We start from the raw sequence: 14670 nt of genomic DNA, 5'->3' as shown, positions 1-14670 counted from the left end.
TTTCTTACTGTCTCTACATAAGTAAGTAGCTATATTTACAAGTATAGCAGTATGATGTTTGCTTAACTAGTTAGATCGTGCAATAAAAGAGTTAATGAATTGCAACTCAAATTAATAATAGCCAATATACTCATCACAACATACTCTTGCAACTCGTTAAACTCATCAACTGGAGATTAATGTGCAGAAATTGAACGTTTTGTCTGTTAACCATAAACAAATAAATAATTTTAATTTCAAAAAATTATTTTAAATTATTCGATTTAAGACTGGAGATAACACAGACCATTTAAACAGAGTGGTACATTAGTAATGTACCGAAAAAAAAACTATTGTGGTACAATAATAGACCACAATTATGACTGCATACTTTCAGGCTTTGTTTTTGATAATACAAATAATGCAATTTGTGTTTTTATTCAGATGAGTAAACTGATAAAACTAGGTTGGCTGCACATTTTGAAATGAAAACAAATATTATTTTTGGTGCAATGCGAAAACAAAGCTTAAATACTGGCATCGAACACTTTAAAAGTTGGGTACGAATTTTGTTAGCAAGTTTATAAAGAAGTTTCAAAAATACTGGCACATCTTCGATTAATTGGTTGCTTTCAAAACAACACGCAATCAATTATGTTTTCGCTATCGTATATGTAAAAATGTACAATAATAATATTATTTATGTTTGAAACAAATCACACTTGAGTGGTTAACCTGCAATTACTAATTTTAAGGGCATATTTAGTTTTAGAAATTAAATTAAGACGCAAAACAATTCGATACGTTTTACAATTAAATCACATTGCTTGAAGTCGTAGTTAGCTAAAAAATAATGTAAATAAAACAATAAAAACAATCGACTTCTAAACGTTCCACTTCCGCGCCATACACTTTTATGAAATGTCTCATCACTAGAATAGTGTTACGAATTATCGATATATTTCCGCAACAAATTAGTATATTTTCAATTGAAAGTTGCGGTCACGCTGACGCTCACGTACACACACATAGGCAAGGCAGAAAATTGCAATTGCACCGAACGGACGACGAGCGAAACAAAAACGACAAAAACCCCCAAACAATTCACTTGTTTTATAAACATATATACATCGCTGCAGAGCAGTCAAATTAGGCTAGAAAGCTACTCTAAAGGTAAATGAAAAGAAATTGTTGATTAAAAAGATCCGCGCTCGACTCGTTGACGGCGCGCGCGTTTGGGAAGAAAAAAACGCGTTGCGTTCTTTTTCCCCCATTTACTGTATGTGAGAGACTTCTTCAACTCAGCACACACACAGAAACTTTCACACACACACACAAACATAGACAGAGAGAGACTCGCCAGCAACGAAAACGACGGTCGGTTGGTTGATTGGGTTGTTGGAGTAGACGACGAGACGAGTGAAAGTGTCTCCACCACACGGAAGTGCATCTGTGATTTGTATTTGTATAATAATGCGTCGCGCAAACTCAAATTTGTTGTTACGCCAATGATATTAGCGAACACAATGCCCAGGCTGCGTTTTTGCCAAATAATCGACGTTGCGGGTTCGTCGTAGTGTGTGTAACCATATAAAAAAGAAAATAAAGAAATTAACATATATAAAAAATAAAATCAAATGAAATAAGATGGCTGAACAAGTGGAAAAGGCATTGGCGTATATCAAAACAATGCCCGTTTCGACCACGTTACAGGTGACAGACGCCGCCGCCGCAACTTGCATGAATTGCTGCAGTAACAATGACGACGACGCCGCCAGCTCCAAATCCAAAGGAGCCAAAGCCAAGAGCAGAAGCAGCAGCAGCGGAAGTGGGAGCGGTAGCATTAGCATCGATTCCGAAGTTGCTGCCGAAGCTGTTGTCAACGGTGAACTGGATGCCGCCTCTTGCTATCATGTCAGCATGAAAATGTCCATTGATGCGGCCACGCCGCGCATTTGTGGCGACAACATGCCGCTGAAATGTGATGCTTTGGCGGCAATGCGAGAAGCGCTTAGCGCCAACAAACCGTTGCCACTCAACTGCTCCTCGTCCTCATCGAAACAGCAACAACAATCGAATAGCAAACATAGTCTAACACCAACACCACCGCCAGCAACATGCCAGCTGCTGGAGCGTCTCAATTTTCCGGAGGGTAACATCATCAACACACTGCATACGATACTGGCTTTGCCGCCCTTCGATCCTTATGCACCGGCACCCAAGTCGGATGTCATCTACAAGGATGTGGTGTCGCTAATGCAGTGGAGTCTGCGCGAGGACAATGTCATCGAGATGGAGCTGAGCGATAAGCTGTTGCATGAATGCAAGCCACCGAGCAAGGATGCCAACGATGAGACCCGTTCATATTTGGTAAGTTTAAAGTGGATAACCATTTGAACAAATTTTATTTATTAAAACTCTTTTGCAGATGGCAATTGAGAATATGCGCTTATTTTCGGAGGATCCAAAGATTCCGCTGCGCGGTGGCGTCGGACAGTTGCGTGCAATTACGGTGTGTGTTCCCAGCGTTTGGAAATTTTGTCTTGCTGAAACCTAATCCTAATGCAGCTGTATTTCCAGAATCTTGCCTTGATATTTGTGAAGCACCGTAAGGAGGAGTTCTTTACGTTTTGTTCCTGCAAAGAATGTCTCGAATATCGCGAAACCATCATGGCCATTATGATGGATCAATTCAAGGCTGCTCACATGGTCGTCATGCTGCTCGATGTGCTCATCAAGGCATACAGTCCCATGTTAAAGTAAGTTCACTTATTTATTTTTTGAATTGCATAAATAAATATTATATTTCATTAGAAACGATGCTGCCTACAACAAATTTGAGAAACTACTCGAATCAAATAAACAAATCTATTGGATTACAAGCGGTTTCCTGTACGATAAAAATGCCGAATATCTTGATTTTATTGATGATACTGCGATCTCTGATAATATGATATTAGTGCTATTCAGTGCCATGTAAGTAGTCGCCAACATTAGACACATTATTTTCATTTTACTAACTCTACCTTTAATTGCAGTCTGATGGCAAACAATCCGATGCTGCTGCTACAAATACTCGCCTATAATGTTGAGTGCATTGTCAAGGCATTTTCAGAGGGCATGATCGAAATTGCTCAAAATGTGCAGGAGAACGAGAAGATTTCCGCCGAAAAGATGCTCACATGTACGTTAAAGCTGATATTAATGAAATATAGCAATACATTATATTTAAATTATGTCAATTACTCACCAAAAATTTAAGTTTGTTATGGATATCTAAATTGCATGTTATAGTAATAACAACAACAATAGTCTATAGCACATTATATTTTTAATAATTTAGTATTGTACTTAGTATTGTAATAGTATTGAAAATTCGTCGAAGTACTTAATACGGTGTACTACACTTAATAGTTCCAATTCAAATATTCAATATTGTAATTAAGGCACAAATATCTTTAGATGGTTGTGGAAATCTTTGTCTTAATCCCATGTTACACATGTCATTTAACTTCTTATGCCATATTTACTGTAGTGTTTGGTTTTTCAATCTTGCTTGCATGTCACACACAAAACAATTCCTTTTTCATTATTAACTACTTTATTCGTAAGATGTGTTACAAATCGTAGGCATTAATTTGTATGCTTTACATTTAAATACAGATTTACTGGACGGCTACTCCGATCTGAACTGCATTTCACAAAAGATATCGCTTAGCCTGTTCGCGTTCGAGAATGATTTTCTGCGCAAATTCAAACTCTCCTGGGTGCTATTGTGCCAGCGTCTATTTCAGCAACATGTGTTCAATCCGCTGGGCGACACAATGCTCGCATGCATCCTCTCGCTGAAGGAGGGCGATGGCACCTCACAGACGACGGCGTTGATTAAGCGTTACATGCTCTTCGATGAGCATATGCACTCCATTGAGCGCCGCTGGACGGACATCTGGATGGAGCTGAACAAGTTCAACTTGTCGCCCACGGAGCATGATCGTCGTATGGGCCTGCTCGATGTGTATAACATATTCGATAAGGTCGTCATGGATGCCACTTCGTTTTCGCTGCCAGACATTAGTGATGATGAATTTATTGATTTCCAACGCATCGTTGATCGTCAGCTGGCTTGGAAGAATATTATGGCATTCACCAAGCTTAAGTGGCCCGACGGTTTCTACGATCCGCCCAACAAACTTGTGCACGAGGATCTCTGCAAGAAGTGTAATGCAATGCTGGAACACCATAATGAGTAAGTGCATTAACAATAAGTTTCCAAATATACTTTGTTATTTAAATGTTTCTTGCTTGTGCTAGGAACTGCAAATGCATCACTTGCTCCATTGCTGGGACGCCTCTGTTGCCGCGACAAGCCGGCCATTGTGCCAAGTGCACAACACTCGGGATTGTCGAGAAAGATGCCAAGTTGATGAAATCAAAAATTCTAAGCACCTGCACCAACGACGAGGCCCGACACAATGCGGCGTCTGCTGCTGCAAGCACAAGCGCAGCCGCTGCCGCTGCGGCAGCCGCACAGCAGCGTCGCAGCGGCGATCAGCAGCAGCTTGCAGCGGATGAGCCGAATAGCAGCAGCATGTCGCTGCGACGGCAAGAGATGGACACGGCGCTACGCACCACATATCACATAGCATGGGCCGTGTTTCAGCATCTGACCACACGGAAACGCTATCGCTTTGACAGCATTGAGCCGCAGTTCTTTTGCGGGGAAAACTGTCGAGTCTCGGCTTGCCAGCTGGCGCGTAAAATCCTTGCCAATGAATTGTCACCTCCGCTGACGAAGCATTTGCTGCGCTGCTTTCAACCACTGTCGTTTTCGCGTGAGGAACTGCGCTCCACGTTGCCATCGCTAATGTTCTTCAATCGCAAGCTGGCACCCAGTCCCGCCGAGCTGCAGGAGCTTAAGAATCAGCACTATGTCTATAAGACCTACTGGACTTTTGTGCTGTCCATCTATGCCAATTTTTTTGTCAAGTTCAACTCGACGGCCACGGACTTTAAGCACCTGGAGCTGCTCAAGGGCGATTTGCGTTTGCGCCCCAACAGCGTTGTTGGCGATAAGGATGACGGTCGCTTTGAACAATTTCTCGCCCAGGTCATTGGGTCTGTACATAAAACATAATTTTTTATTTCAATATTTTTTAATTTATTTTTATTTCGTTACAGATACTCGCCTTTTAAGATTACCGACGAGTAAGTTCACTGTAAATTACAATCTGTAATATTCTTTTATTCAATATATCGCATTAACCCGTTAGTGCCTTCACTTTCAATTAGTGATGGGCGATATATTAAAGAATTCGATTAAAACTCCCGCAGACTTTTGTCATAACCAAACTAAATTTCATAAAAAATTCGCTTTGTGTTTCATGTCAACAGTTTCACGTTGGGCGACGCAAATATCGAGAAGATGCAATTTGGAGTTGATCATTTAATGATGTTGCACGATTCGCAAATGATGTAAGTGAACCATCAAATAAGTTTTAAATCAGTTAATCAGTTCAATTTATACTACCAATGCAGAAAGCGAAGTAAACCTGATAGCGCATCCCACATGGCGGCCAACAAGGCCAAAGTCAATGAGACAACGCAAACTGGAGCTGGCTGCAACGATGCGAATAACTCGAAGAAAAGCAAAGAAAAGATGCGCAAATGTAAGTACACTTAAAAGAGATATACATATTTGTGTAGTATTCAACTTTCCTTTCAACAGGTTGTGCAGACTACGCGGATATGGGCGAGACCTGCAAGGAAAATCACTCGAAGAAGCGCGTCAAAAAAGAGTGCAATCATGCACGCTTCAACGAGACACGTGATCGACTGCGCAAAAAATTGTCGCAGAGCAAAAACGGCCAGGATGATGCAACTAAGGCTCAAGTGGTGCCCAAGGCTCAACCAGCAACGGCAGCAGCGGCGAATGTGTTGGCGCCATCCAAAAAGCCAGAGCCCGTGACTCCTCAGCAGCAGCAACCTCCTACTTTGAAAATGGTTGCATCCGCACAGGTGCAAGCAGCTGCACGTAAAATGCCAGCAGCAGCCGCGGCGGCTGCTGCAGCAGCGGCTGCAGCGGCCCTCAACGAGATTGGCGAGAACATTGAGGATGGCGATAATAGTCTTTTATGTTTAGACAGTCTCTGCAAGAGCATACAGATGCACACGGATGCCACAGCTGCAGCAGCAGCAGCAGGTGGCAACGGCAGTTTGGCAGCGGATCTCAGTAACTACAGCAAAGAGGAGATGATGATGCAACACTTTGCTGAATTTCTGGGCAGCTATACGCGTGAACAGGATCAAAAGCGTTGGATCAATGAGACACTCAACTTCATCGAAGGCAAACCCCAACAGCCACAAACATCGAATCCCAAGAAAGCGGCGAAGAAAGCAAAACAAAAGCAGCGCAAGGAGGAGGAGAAACGCATCAAAGAGCTTGAAGATTTGCGCAGTCAATTTCTTGATATTTATTTCAAGGAGTTTATTGACAAATACGAAATGAAAACTTTAATGGCTGCTGGCGGCCGCAAGCGCGAAAAGAAACGCATTGGTGAACTGGAGGCGAACATTAAGAATCTGCAGCGTGCTAAGGGTAAAGTTGAGATACTCATTCTGGAACTTATTGCCACCGTTAAGCAGGCAAATAGCGAATTTAAGTTTTCCTATCTGCCCACCAAGGAGCAGCAGTTGGCTAAACTGGCTGAGCTCGAAGAGATTTTAAATGGTGGCAGTCGAGTGACGGCACCAGAGCCATCATTACCACCACAGCCATCGGCACCGGTACCGTCGCAACATCATCATCAACAAGCTGCCACTGTGACAGTAACGGCGCCGATACCGAACTACATTAACTCTGCGGCATATTTTCCACCTCATCTGGGAGCACCGCACACTCCCGTGTGCTACGCTCCGCCTCTGCAGCAGCAGCATCAACAAATGCCCCGTGATGTGATCGATGCCATGGCCACCAATGCCACAACCGCTGATCCATCCAAGCGTATTGTGACTATACGACGTGTGCAGTTGCCACACGCTGGCGGCGATCAGCAGGTGACTGTGGTGGCCAAAGGCAGCTCTCCCGATGAGGACAAGTTGCTTTACACGTTTGTCAACGGTCACATCGTTGAATCGGCTCAGGCTCATGCAAAAAGTGTTGCTCCAGTTACAGCAGCGCCTGTTGTTGCGGTCGTGCCCGAGAAGAGCGCCAAGGCTAAGAAAAAGGAGGCTAAACGAGCGGCAGCAGCGGCGGCTGCCGCTGCTGCTGCTGCTGAACTTGAAATGAAGGCCAGCTTGGCCAAGAGCAAGAAGCAACAAAAGAAGGCAGCGGCGGCCGCTGCAGTTGCCTCCAGCTCCAGCTCTGGCAGTAGCAGCTCCAAGTCGCAAACGCCGCAAAGCAGCGCTGTGAATACGCGTGAGAACTCCGTATGCAGCATAAAGCCAAAGGCAACGACAGCGACGACAAATAAGAAGTCGAAGAATGCGCATAAAAATGTGGAAGTGCAGTTACCAAAAGTGTTGCCCAAAGTCGAGCCGGAGCCAAAGCCGCAACCAGCTGAGCCACTGCCCGAAAAAAGACAGAAACGTTTAAAGCCGCGACTGGACCAAGGCCAGTTGGACAACAATCCGTTCAAATCTTTGCATGTGCAAGACTCCTCGGACGGTGAGTGGGAATCTGAAAGCGATTCAGAGCAACCACAAGTTCCAGTAGCTCCTGTCCCGATTAAGCCACTGCCTAAGACAGCTGTGGCCCCTAAGCCTGCACCAGTTATACCGAGTGCCAAACAGAAGCCAGCAGCCTCTGCTCCTGCTGCTGTGGCGCCTAACGTTAAGAAAGCCAAAAACGATGCGCCGTCAAAGTCACAAGCCCAACAACAGCAGCAGCAACAGGCCAACAAATCGACAGCAGCAAATGCCAGCAACCAACGCAAATCGGCAGCCCAACAACAACAGTCGACGCAGTCCAAGAGCCAGCAACCGCAAAGAGTGTCCGAGTCGAATGCCAGCATGCGCAAAGCCAAGTCGGGCCAAGGGCAGCAGCAGATACAGACGCAGTCGCAGAGTAGTCAAGTGACTGGTGGCAATCGTACATCTCAGCAGCAGCCAACAACGCGTGGCGGTCGTGGCAGTGGTCGCAGCTCTAAACCAACAAACAGCGGGCAGCAGCAGTTGCATGTCAACAGCACTAGCAACGGCTCCTTGAACACATCGGACAGCAGTGCGCAGCCATCGAAGCGTTCGCAGCGTGGCAAACGCGGACATCGTGGCCAGAAGCAGGGTAAGCAAAAACAACTCTATTTAATTATGCAACAATGCTAAAACTCAATTTTTGCAGAGGATCTCTCGGGTATACCCCACAATATGGGCTATTTCAACCCCAACGAAGTTGCCATACCACCGCAGCAGCCACCACACGCTGCCAGCTATGCCAGCACACTGATTCCACAGATGCAACAGCTGCGCATTGGCGGCAACAGCTCTGCATCCAAGCAGCATCAACAGCAGCTGCAGCCCAATTGTAGCATTATGGATCAATTGAATCGCGGCGTACAAGTTGAGCATTTGTCACTGCCACCAGGCATCACGCTGACCAAAGTCGATCCGGCTAAGAGCGAGCAGCTGCGGCAGAAGAGTGAATCCATACGCAAGCTTTCAAAGCCGCTGGCCGAGCAACAGCTGCAGCCGACACAGCATCTACTGCAGCAGTCTGCCGCACATGTCATGAGCAACTACTATGCTACGGGTAATGGCGGCATAGATCCCAGCACTGGTGTCATTATGTTGGAAGCAAATCCGCCAGTCAGCAATCGTCACTGCCAACAGCCGGTTGTGATGGCAACCAACAACAACGTGGCAGCCGCCGCAGCTGCAGCAAGCGCTAGTGGCAAGTCATCGCGACGACGACGCCGCAATCGTGGCAAGTCTGGCAGCAGTAGTTCGACTGTTGGTTCAGTCACCAGTCTGCCGAGCAAGCAGCGTGCTGGAGTCGCTCAAGACAACAAACAACAACAGCAGAGCCAAATCTCCGCGGCGCCCATAATGGAGGCGAGTGCTGGCGGTAATATCATTACGCTGCGCAATCCCATGTTTCATCAGGGGATGAACAATGGACCCGTCGCCGGCAGCATGCTGTCCAATCCGAATCCCATGCCACCAAGTAAGGTCTACGACTATCATTGCCACTAAGCAAATTAATCTCTCTTTATTTGCAGCACGCACTTATGGTGGTGCTCTGCCCATTGCGGCACCGATGCCCATGGATCAACCAGCCGCGATTATTAAAAATGAGAACGGCATGTTCACCATACGCAATCCGGCGTTGCATCAGGCGGTGACCAATGGCCTGGCCATGGGCGGTTATCGTCAGTTTGGCAGCAATGTCAACTACTATACGCCCCAGGAGGCGGTGGCCGAGGCGGCTCGGGCCACACAGCAGAAGCAGTCGTCGCCGCCACCACCAATGGTTGTTGCACCCGGCAGCGGCTCTGTCGGCGGGCCGACTGCTTCGGCACCCACTAATTTCTCATATTTCTCAAGTGGATCAGCCAGCGGCGGGAGCAGCAGCTGCAGTAGTGGTGGCAGTGCCGGCGGCAGTGTTGTGGACACGCACAATAATATCAGTATTAGCTGCACAAACGTATCGCTGGGCAGCCCTGGTCGGCTGGTTGGTGATGCCGCTGTCATTGCACGTCCCAAGCATGCACAGAAATGCTTATCGGCCATCGGCAGTGAGCTGAAACAAAAGACCAAAGACAGCCACTCATCGTCGTCAGTGTCATCGTCGAGCCAATGGTCAAGCTTTGGCCAAGCACCGCCTGAATTTGTTGGCAATGCAGCGGGCTCATCACTGCAGGAGAAATACCAGCAGTCGAGCTACTACAATGGCTTTGAGGTCTTTCCCTCGGCGGTTGGCGCAGCTGGAGCAGGCAGTGCTGCACCTGGCAGCGGTGGTGGCGTTAGCGTGAGCGTTCCTGGTGATTGCCACATGCATCACAATTGTGGCGACGATTCACCGCCGCCAACCATCACTGGTTTCAATTCCTACCTTGAGGGCATCCCCAATACTGGTGTCATACGTTACGATGACGCGGCGTTCCTCAAGAATTTGATACCGGGCCAACATCTCAACAACGAGGTTCGTGACGTCTGCATGGAGTCATTGTGGCCGAGTCGAACGAATGTTTGTCGAAACCACAACTATCAATTGTCATTAGATAAACTGTCATCTGCTTATTTTGCGTTCTATTCTTAAATGAAATGCAATGTTTCACGTTGATTAATATGCTTAATATGGGGCGGAGACAACTATGTAGACAATCATTTTGCGTATAGTTTTTAAAATCGCTATTAAACCATGACAGTTAAGAAAAAATCGATTATTTAGATTCGATTGAAGATGACATTTATTGGAATTGGCATTGAAATTCGATCACTTTATAGATTAGTTTATTGAAATTTGTTTTTCTCGCCTGCAGGTCTCCATACACAACATATCGGAGTCCAACTTTGCGCGCAACAACGCATCGCCATCGCCACACCATGTGGAGATAACAACTGTGTTTGGCAGTCGCGCATGCGCCCCAACAAATGCCTACGAGCAACAGCAGCAGCAACAACCGTCGCAAGGCAGCGTCAGCTCCGGTGCCAGCTACTGCGACAATGTGACCGCCGACTACGGCAGTGGTAATATTCTTAAATACCAATATAATGTTGTTCAATTAATTTATAACGCCATTAATTTCCATCAGATTCCACCCACCTTTTTGTGCAAGGCAGCATGCTGCCACGATTACCGCAACCATCGCCAGCGGCATCCGATCCCTTTGGCTATGACTTTGAGTCTGGAGCAGCAGCTGCGGTCTCGAAGCCAGCGAGCGTGGCCAGTGATCTGAATGAATTTTTACGCCGCAGTCCGCACAGCCAACGCACCTCTCCGTACAGTCCGGATGAGAGTGTGGCACTCGAGGCATTCGTTCAGAACATGAGCGCTTTGCAGATCGATGCGGAGCAGTGCTCACGTTTGAATGGGTCTGCTGGTGCCACCGGAGGAGACGCTGCCGTGGCTGATGCAACGGCGGCTGGCGGCGTTGGTGCTACTTGGTGGTAAAACCGTGACTACAGCCATGACCATGACAACTGTTGCTTCACTTCACACATCCTTCATATACATCCACGGGCCAGTGACGGCCGCATAACGCAAACATTTCATTGATAAGGCGAAAAAAAAACAAATACCACACAATGGCTTAGAGGTCAATTTCGATGTTTCAACAAGCGAAAAAAAATAAATAAAAGCGAATTAAATTAAATGGAACTCGAATCGACTTTATTAATTTTCAATTGGTTGCTAAAAAAATTGGATGATTATCATAGTACATAAGTGTGGAGTTTTATCTTAAATTCAACACGAAACATCACTTTATGCATAGTAGAAAAATACTTCATCGTTTAATTCTCAAATATAAGCGATCCAGAGGCATAGCTAACGCTGGAATCATCCATGTCGATGCACTGGCTGCTCTGTGCATACTTGAGAAATTTAAAGCTCATGTTTTTAAAGCCCTGATCCTGCAGAGCTTTAACAGCGCCCAACATGACGCCAATGGGATGACGACCGCATATCGTATTATTATATTTACGCAAATACTCGGTAAATGCACTGGGACTAAGCGTCTCAATGATGTCCATGCCCTGCTTATCTAACTGCTCGATGCACTTGTGAATCGGTCCGCAGGAGCGATCGTAGTAAGTGTAGCTGAAACGTTGACCCCAGTGGCAAAAGTCGGAAGATATCACAAAGAGGTTCGTTGGATCCATAAAGTAGGGGGCCAACAAGCTGCCGTATTGGGCCTCCTGGTCGGGATTCAGTGAGCCCACTAATATAGGCACAATGGTGAATTGATCCTTAAAGCTGTAAAGCACAAACATAAACAAAATTATTACGTTAACTACTACCATCATTAAATTGTAAAACGTACTCTTCCATAACTTTAGCTATGTAAGGCAAATGCATTTCAATGGAGTGCTCATCCTCGTCTGTTTTCATGTCCATCCAAGAGAATTGACCCGTCTTCTCCAGCTCCGCGTTGACTGCAATTGATGGATTGATTAAAAAATATGATAATTGCCAAGTTTACAAGACAAAATTTACCTTCGTTATCAATTTTGAGATCATACAAAGGTGTCTTATACTTTTTCGCCACTGAAAGCGCACAACCACGAAGCCGGACATGATGGGATGGACCCAAGATGAAAATGCGTTTGCTGCAGAAAGCAAGAAACGAGACATCAGCTCAGTAGTGTTCATGGTGATCTGGCTATCATTCCACTTACACAACAACTGGGCTCACTTGGCGATAGGCAAAAGCACCACAGGCACCGCAATAGGCATAACCGGCATGTCTAGGTTTGTTTATCAGTAAATAGGAATAGTAGTAGTAGTATCATTAAAAATTGCTATATACTTACGGTGCAATAATAGCACGCGCTGGTCCATGGGAAAGATCTGCTGCACTTAACCAGCGATCCAATTGCCTCGAGAGATCCGAGCCTGGAAAATAAATGACAAACATTATCATAATGAATATCATACTACATACAATAATCAAAACAACAATGCTTAGATTTGTTTTAAGCTTAAATTTACTTTATAAAAATTGGACCCACTAAATATGTTGAGTTAACAAAGACAATTGAGAATCACGGAGTAGGGATTGAATTAACTAGTTGATTCAAATTGGTAACTAAAGAAAATGTGGCTGCTAACATTGATCATTTAATTTAAACTAAACAAATTCACATAAAATCAATTGTTCAGTAAGAAATAATTGTAATTTAGTTTATTTGCGCAATTTGAAATAACAAGGTATGCAATATTTTATTTCATAAAAATTTAATTTAGGTTTAAAATATAATAAAATATTAAGATTAAATTATGAGAAATATAAGTATGAAATGTAATAAAGGAGGCAAAAATAGTAATTTCTAGTTGAAATTAAATCACAAATAAAAAATAAAAAACATAGTTGTCAGGCTAGTCGTTGTCTAGCAACAGATAAACAATTTTTTCAAAGCTAACTCACATATCAGTTGAAATAAGGCTCCGTCATACATACATAAAACTCGTGATATTGTATTACATTCTTTAATAAATTTTTGTAATTCATAAAAATGGACAACAAAGAGAAACAAAGCGATGAATTACTAAGTCGCATACGCAGTGAACTGACTGCGATTCTGGCTGAAAAGTGAGTAGGTCTCAGTGTAACGAACTACTGTAAGGACTTGATATATTTTCTGTGCTTCCAGTGCCAGCAATGATCCAGAACGTAAGATTTCCTATGACATGATTATGAAACCTTCGCCATTGCCTAGCTTAGAGCAACAGAATCGCACGAAGCAAACAAAAAAGAATAAATCAAAACATTCTGGGGTATTTCAACGTCCGCAAACATATCGTCAGTCTATGGGTGGCAAATCGATTACCATGAAACCATCAACTGAACGATTAACGGATGGCCAACAACCACAATATTCATCCAATGATCCAGTTTCCACATCAAGTGTTCATTCAGCAGTTTCAGTGCTGTCTTCACGACTCTCAAACTTGGATCGCAGCCTAGCAGTTGATTTTATGGAATCGCAAAGTGCTAAGACTATGGATGAAGACATCAAGCGAATGCAATTGGAATTGGGGAAGAGCTATAATCTATTTCAAAGCATTGGCGAAAAACTAGAGAATATCAGTTTTAGCAGTCTTAAGTCCCGTATACGTGATTTGCATTTAAGCAACAACAATGATCTAAACAAGATTACCACATCACAATTAAAGAAGTCATTTGAAGAGAATTATTTGCAAAATCGCTTAGATAAAATTACAACGGACGTCAGTGATGATTTTCGTCGGCATCCTGGCGAGTTTGGCGACATCCCGGAATTGAGCAGCTTCTTCCAAGCGTGCGCGCAACTGGAGCACGGTTTGGACTCGCTAAAACAACAGCGCAAACGCAGCAGCGAATTGGAGCAGCGCCTTTGTTGGGCCAATGAGATTGCATTTAATCGCATGCAAGAAATTCGCTATGCGGTTGGCGACAAGCCAGAAACAAATTTCTAAGAATTTTGGTGACATGTTAAAAGTAATGTATTTTATTCTGTCTTATTACAACAAAAAGGAAGATTGCAAATTAATAGGTCTACCATTCATATTAATAGTTTTATTTAAAACGGGAATTTAGAATTATTTTGTCGATTCTTATTCGACTTTTTCTCTATCTTACTGTACGTTATGCCCCCAAAGAAAGGTCAAACACCGCCGCTTTAAACAATGACGTTACCTGAATCTGTGTACCAGCTTCCTGCGTGCGATGCTCTCCTGGCCGACATATTGATTCTGTTGTTATGTGCGTTAAATTAATTTGACTTTAAAATACAAATAAGACAAACTTTACGTTTTAACATCTGCACTCTTTGTGCCTCTCTTTCTTAATGCAAAAGTGACGAATACGAATGCAATCAGGGTGTTCAAGTGGAGAAACATCGATGACACTATCGATGATTTTGAATTTTGTAGCGTATCGATGTTTTTTGCATCCAGATATAATTTGAATCTTTGAAGTGGAGTTAACGGGTTTAAAAATATTGCTAAAAGTAATGGCTTTGTTCGTTAACTCGTGAATTAGATTTTAATCGCAT

General features: G+C 44.1%; 3 protein-coding genes and 1 long non-coding RNA gene across 8 annotated transcripts; 2 read left to right on the top strand and 2 right to left on the bottom strand.

Moving 5' to 3' along the window:
- Positions 1-999: 999 nt before the first annotated feature.
- LOC132785365 (uncharacterized) lies at positions 1000-11232 on the top strand. Of its 4 annotated transcripts, none has more exons than XM_060791434.1 (16): positions 1000-1152; positions 1693-2349; positions 2408-2491; positions 2548-2738; positions 2794-2955; positions 3018-3163; positions 3643-4225; positions 4291-5094; positions 5158-5184; positions 5371-5451; positions 5515-5645; positions 5705-8257; positions 8315-9136; positions 9192-10114; positions 10455-10662; positions 10728-11232. In XM_060791434.1, exons 2-16 carry the CDS (start codon positions 1720-1722, stop codon positions 11084-11086), a joined length of 7704 nt encoding a protein of 2567 aa, XP_060647417.1. In that variant the 5' UTR covers positions 1000-1152; positions 1693-1719; the 3' UTR covers positions 11087-11232. The 4 variants fall into 4 exon arrangements, with proteins under 4 accessions (XP_060647417.1, XP_060647416.1, XP_060647415.1 ...); XM_060791433.1 differs by having other exon boundaries at positions 1648-2349; XM_060791432.1 differs by having other exon boundaries at positions 1000-2349; positions 2560-2738.
- Positions 2372-3645, bottom strand: LOC132785388 (uncharacterized). The gene is made up of 2 exons (XR_009632315.1): positions 3230-3645; positions 2372-3174 (listed from the first exon to the last, which is right to left on the bottom strand). It is a non-coding gene; the product is annotated as an uncharacterized LOC132785388 (long non-coding RNA).
- Positions 11233-11283: 51 nt separating the features above from the next.
- On the bottom strand, positions 11284-14475 carry LOC132785379 (protein MEMO1). Of its 2 annotated transcripts, XM_060791462.1 has the most exons (7): positions 14427-14445; positions 14313-14368; positions 12448-12529; positions 12313-12381; positions 12131-12243; positions 11958-12069; positions 11284-11890 (listed from the first exon to the last, which is right to left on the bottom strand). In XM_060791462.1, exons 2-7 carry the CDS (start codon positions 14359-14361, stop codon positions 11428-11430), a joined length of 888 nt encoding a protein of 295 aa, XP_060647445.1. In that variant the 5' UTR covers positions 14362-14368; positions 14427-14445; the 3' UTR covers positions 11284-11427. The 2 variants fall into 2 exon arrangements, with proteins under 2 accessions (XP_060647445.1, XP_060647446.1); XM_060791463.1 differs by having other exon boundaries at positions 14313-14475.
- LOC132785381 (uncharacterized) lies at positions 13048-14181 on the top strand. Its single transcript, XM_060791465.1, has 2 exons — positions 13048-13226; positions 13288-14181. Exons 1-2 carry the CDS (start codon positions 13150-13152, stop codon positions 14090-14092), a joined length of 882 nt encoding a protein of 293 aa, XP_060647448.1. The 5' UTR covers positions 13048-13149; the 3' UTR covers positions 14093-14181.
- Positions 14476-14670: the final 195 nt, after the last annotated feature.

Source organism: Drosophila nasuta, chromosome 2R (genome assembly GCF_023558535.2).
Source record: "Drosophila nasuta strain 15112-1781.00 chromosome 2R, ASM2355853v1, whole genome shotgun sequence".
Taxonomy (NCBI): Eukaryota; Metazoa; Arthropoda; class Insecta; order Diptera; family Drosophilidae; genus Drosophila; species Drosophila nasuta.
This window is presented reverse-complemented; position numbering and strand designations above follow the sequence as displayed.

Bases quoted from the DNA above. Each gene is read 5' to 3' on its own strand.
- LOC132785365 (XM_060791431.1), top strand. From the start codon at position 1,627: ATGGCTGAACAAGTGGAAAAGGCATTGGCGTATATCAAAACAATGCCC. The intron at 2,956-3,017 runs GTAAGTAGTCGC...CTTTAATTGCAG, and splicing joins TTAGTGCTATTCAGTGCCAT to TCTGATGGCAAACAATCCGA. The intron at 5,095-5,157 runs GTCTGTACATAA...ATTTCGTTACAG, and splicing joins TTTCTCGCCCAGGTCATTGG to ATACTCGCCTTTTAAGATTA.
- LOC132785381 (XM_060791465.1), top strand. From the start codon at position 13,150: ATGGACAACAAAGAGAAACAAAGCGATGAATTACTAAGTCGCATACGC. The intron at 13,227-13,287 runs GTGAGTAGGTCT...CTGTGCTTCCAG, and splicing joins ACTGCGATTCTGGCTGAAAA to TGCCAGCAATGATCCAGAAC.
- LOC132785379 (XM_060791463.1), bottom strand. From the start codon at position 14,361: ATGTCGGCCAGGAGAGCATCGCACGCAGGAAGCTGGTACACAGATTCA. The intron at 12,070-12,130 runs GTAAATTTTGTC...CATCAATTGCAG, and splicing joins TCTCAAAATTGATAACGAAG to TCAACGCGGAGCTGGAGAAG. The intron at 11,891-11,957 runs GTACGTTTTACA...TGTGCTTTACAG, and splicing joins ATAGCTAAAGTTATGGAAGA to CTTTAAGGATCAATTCACCA.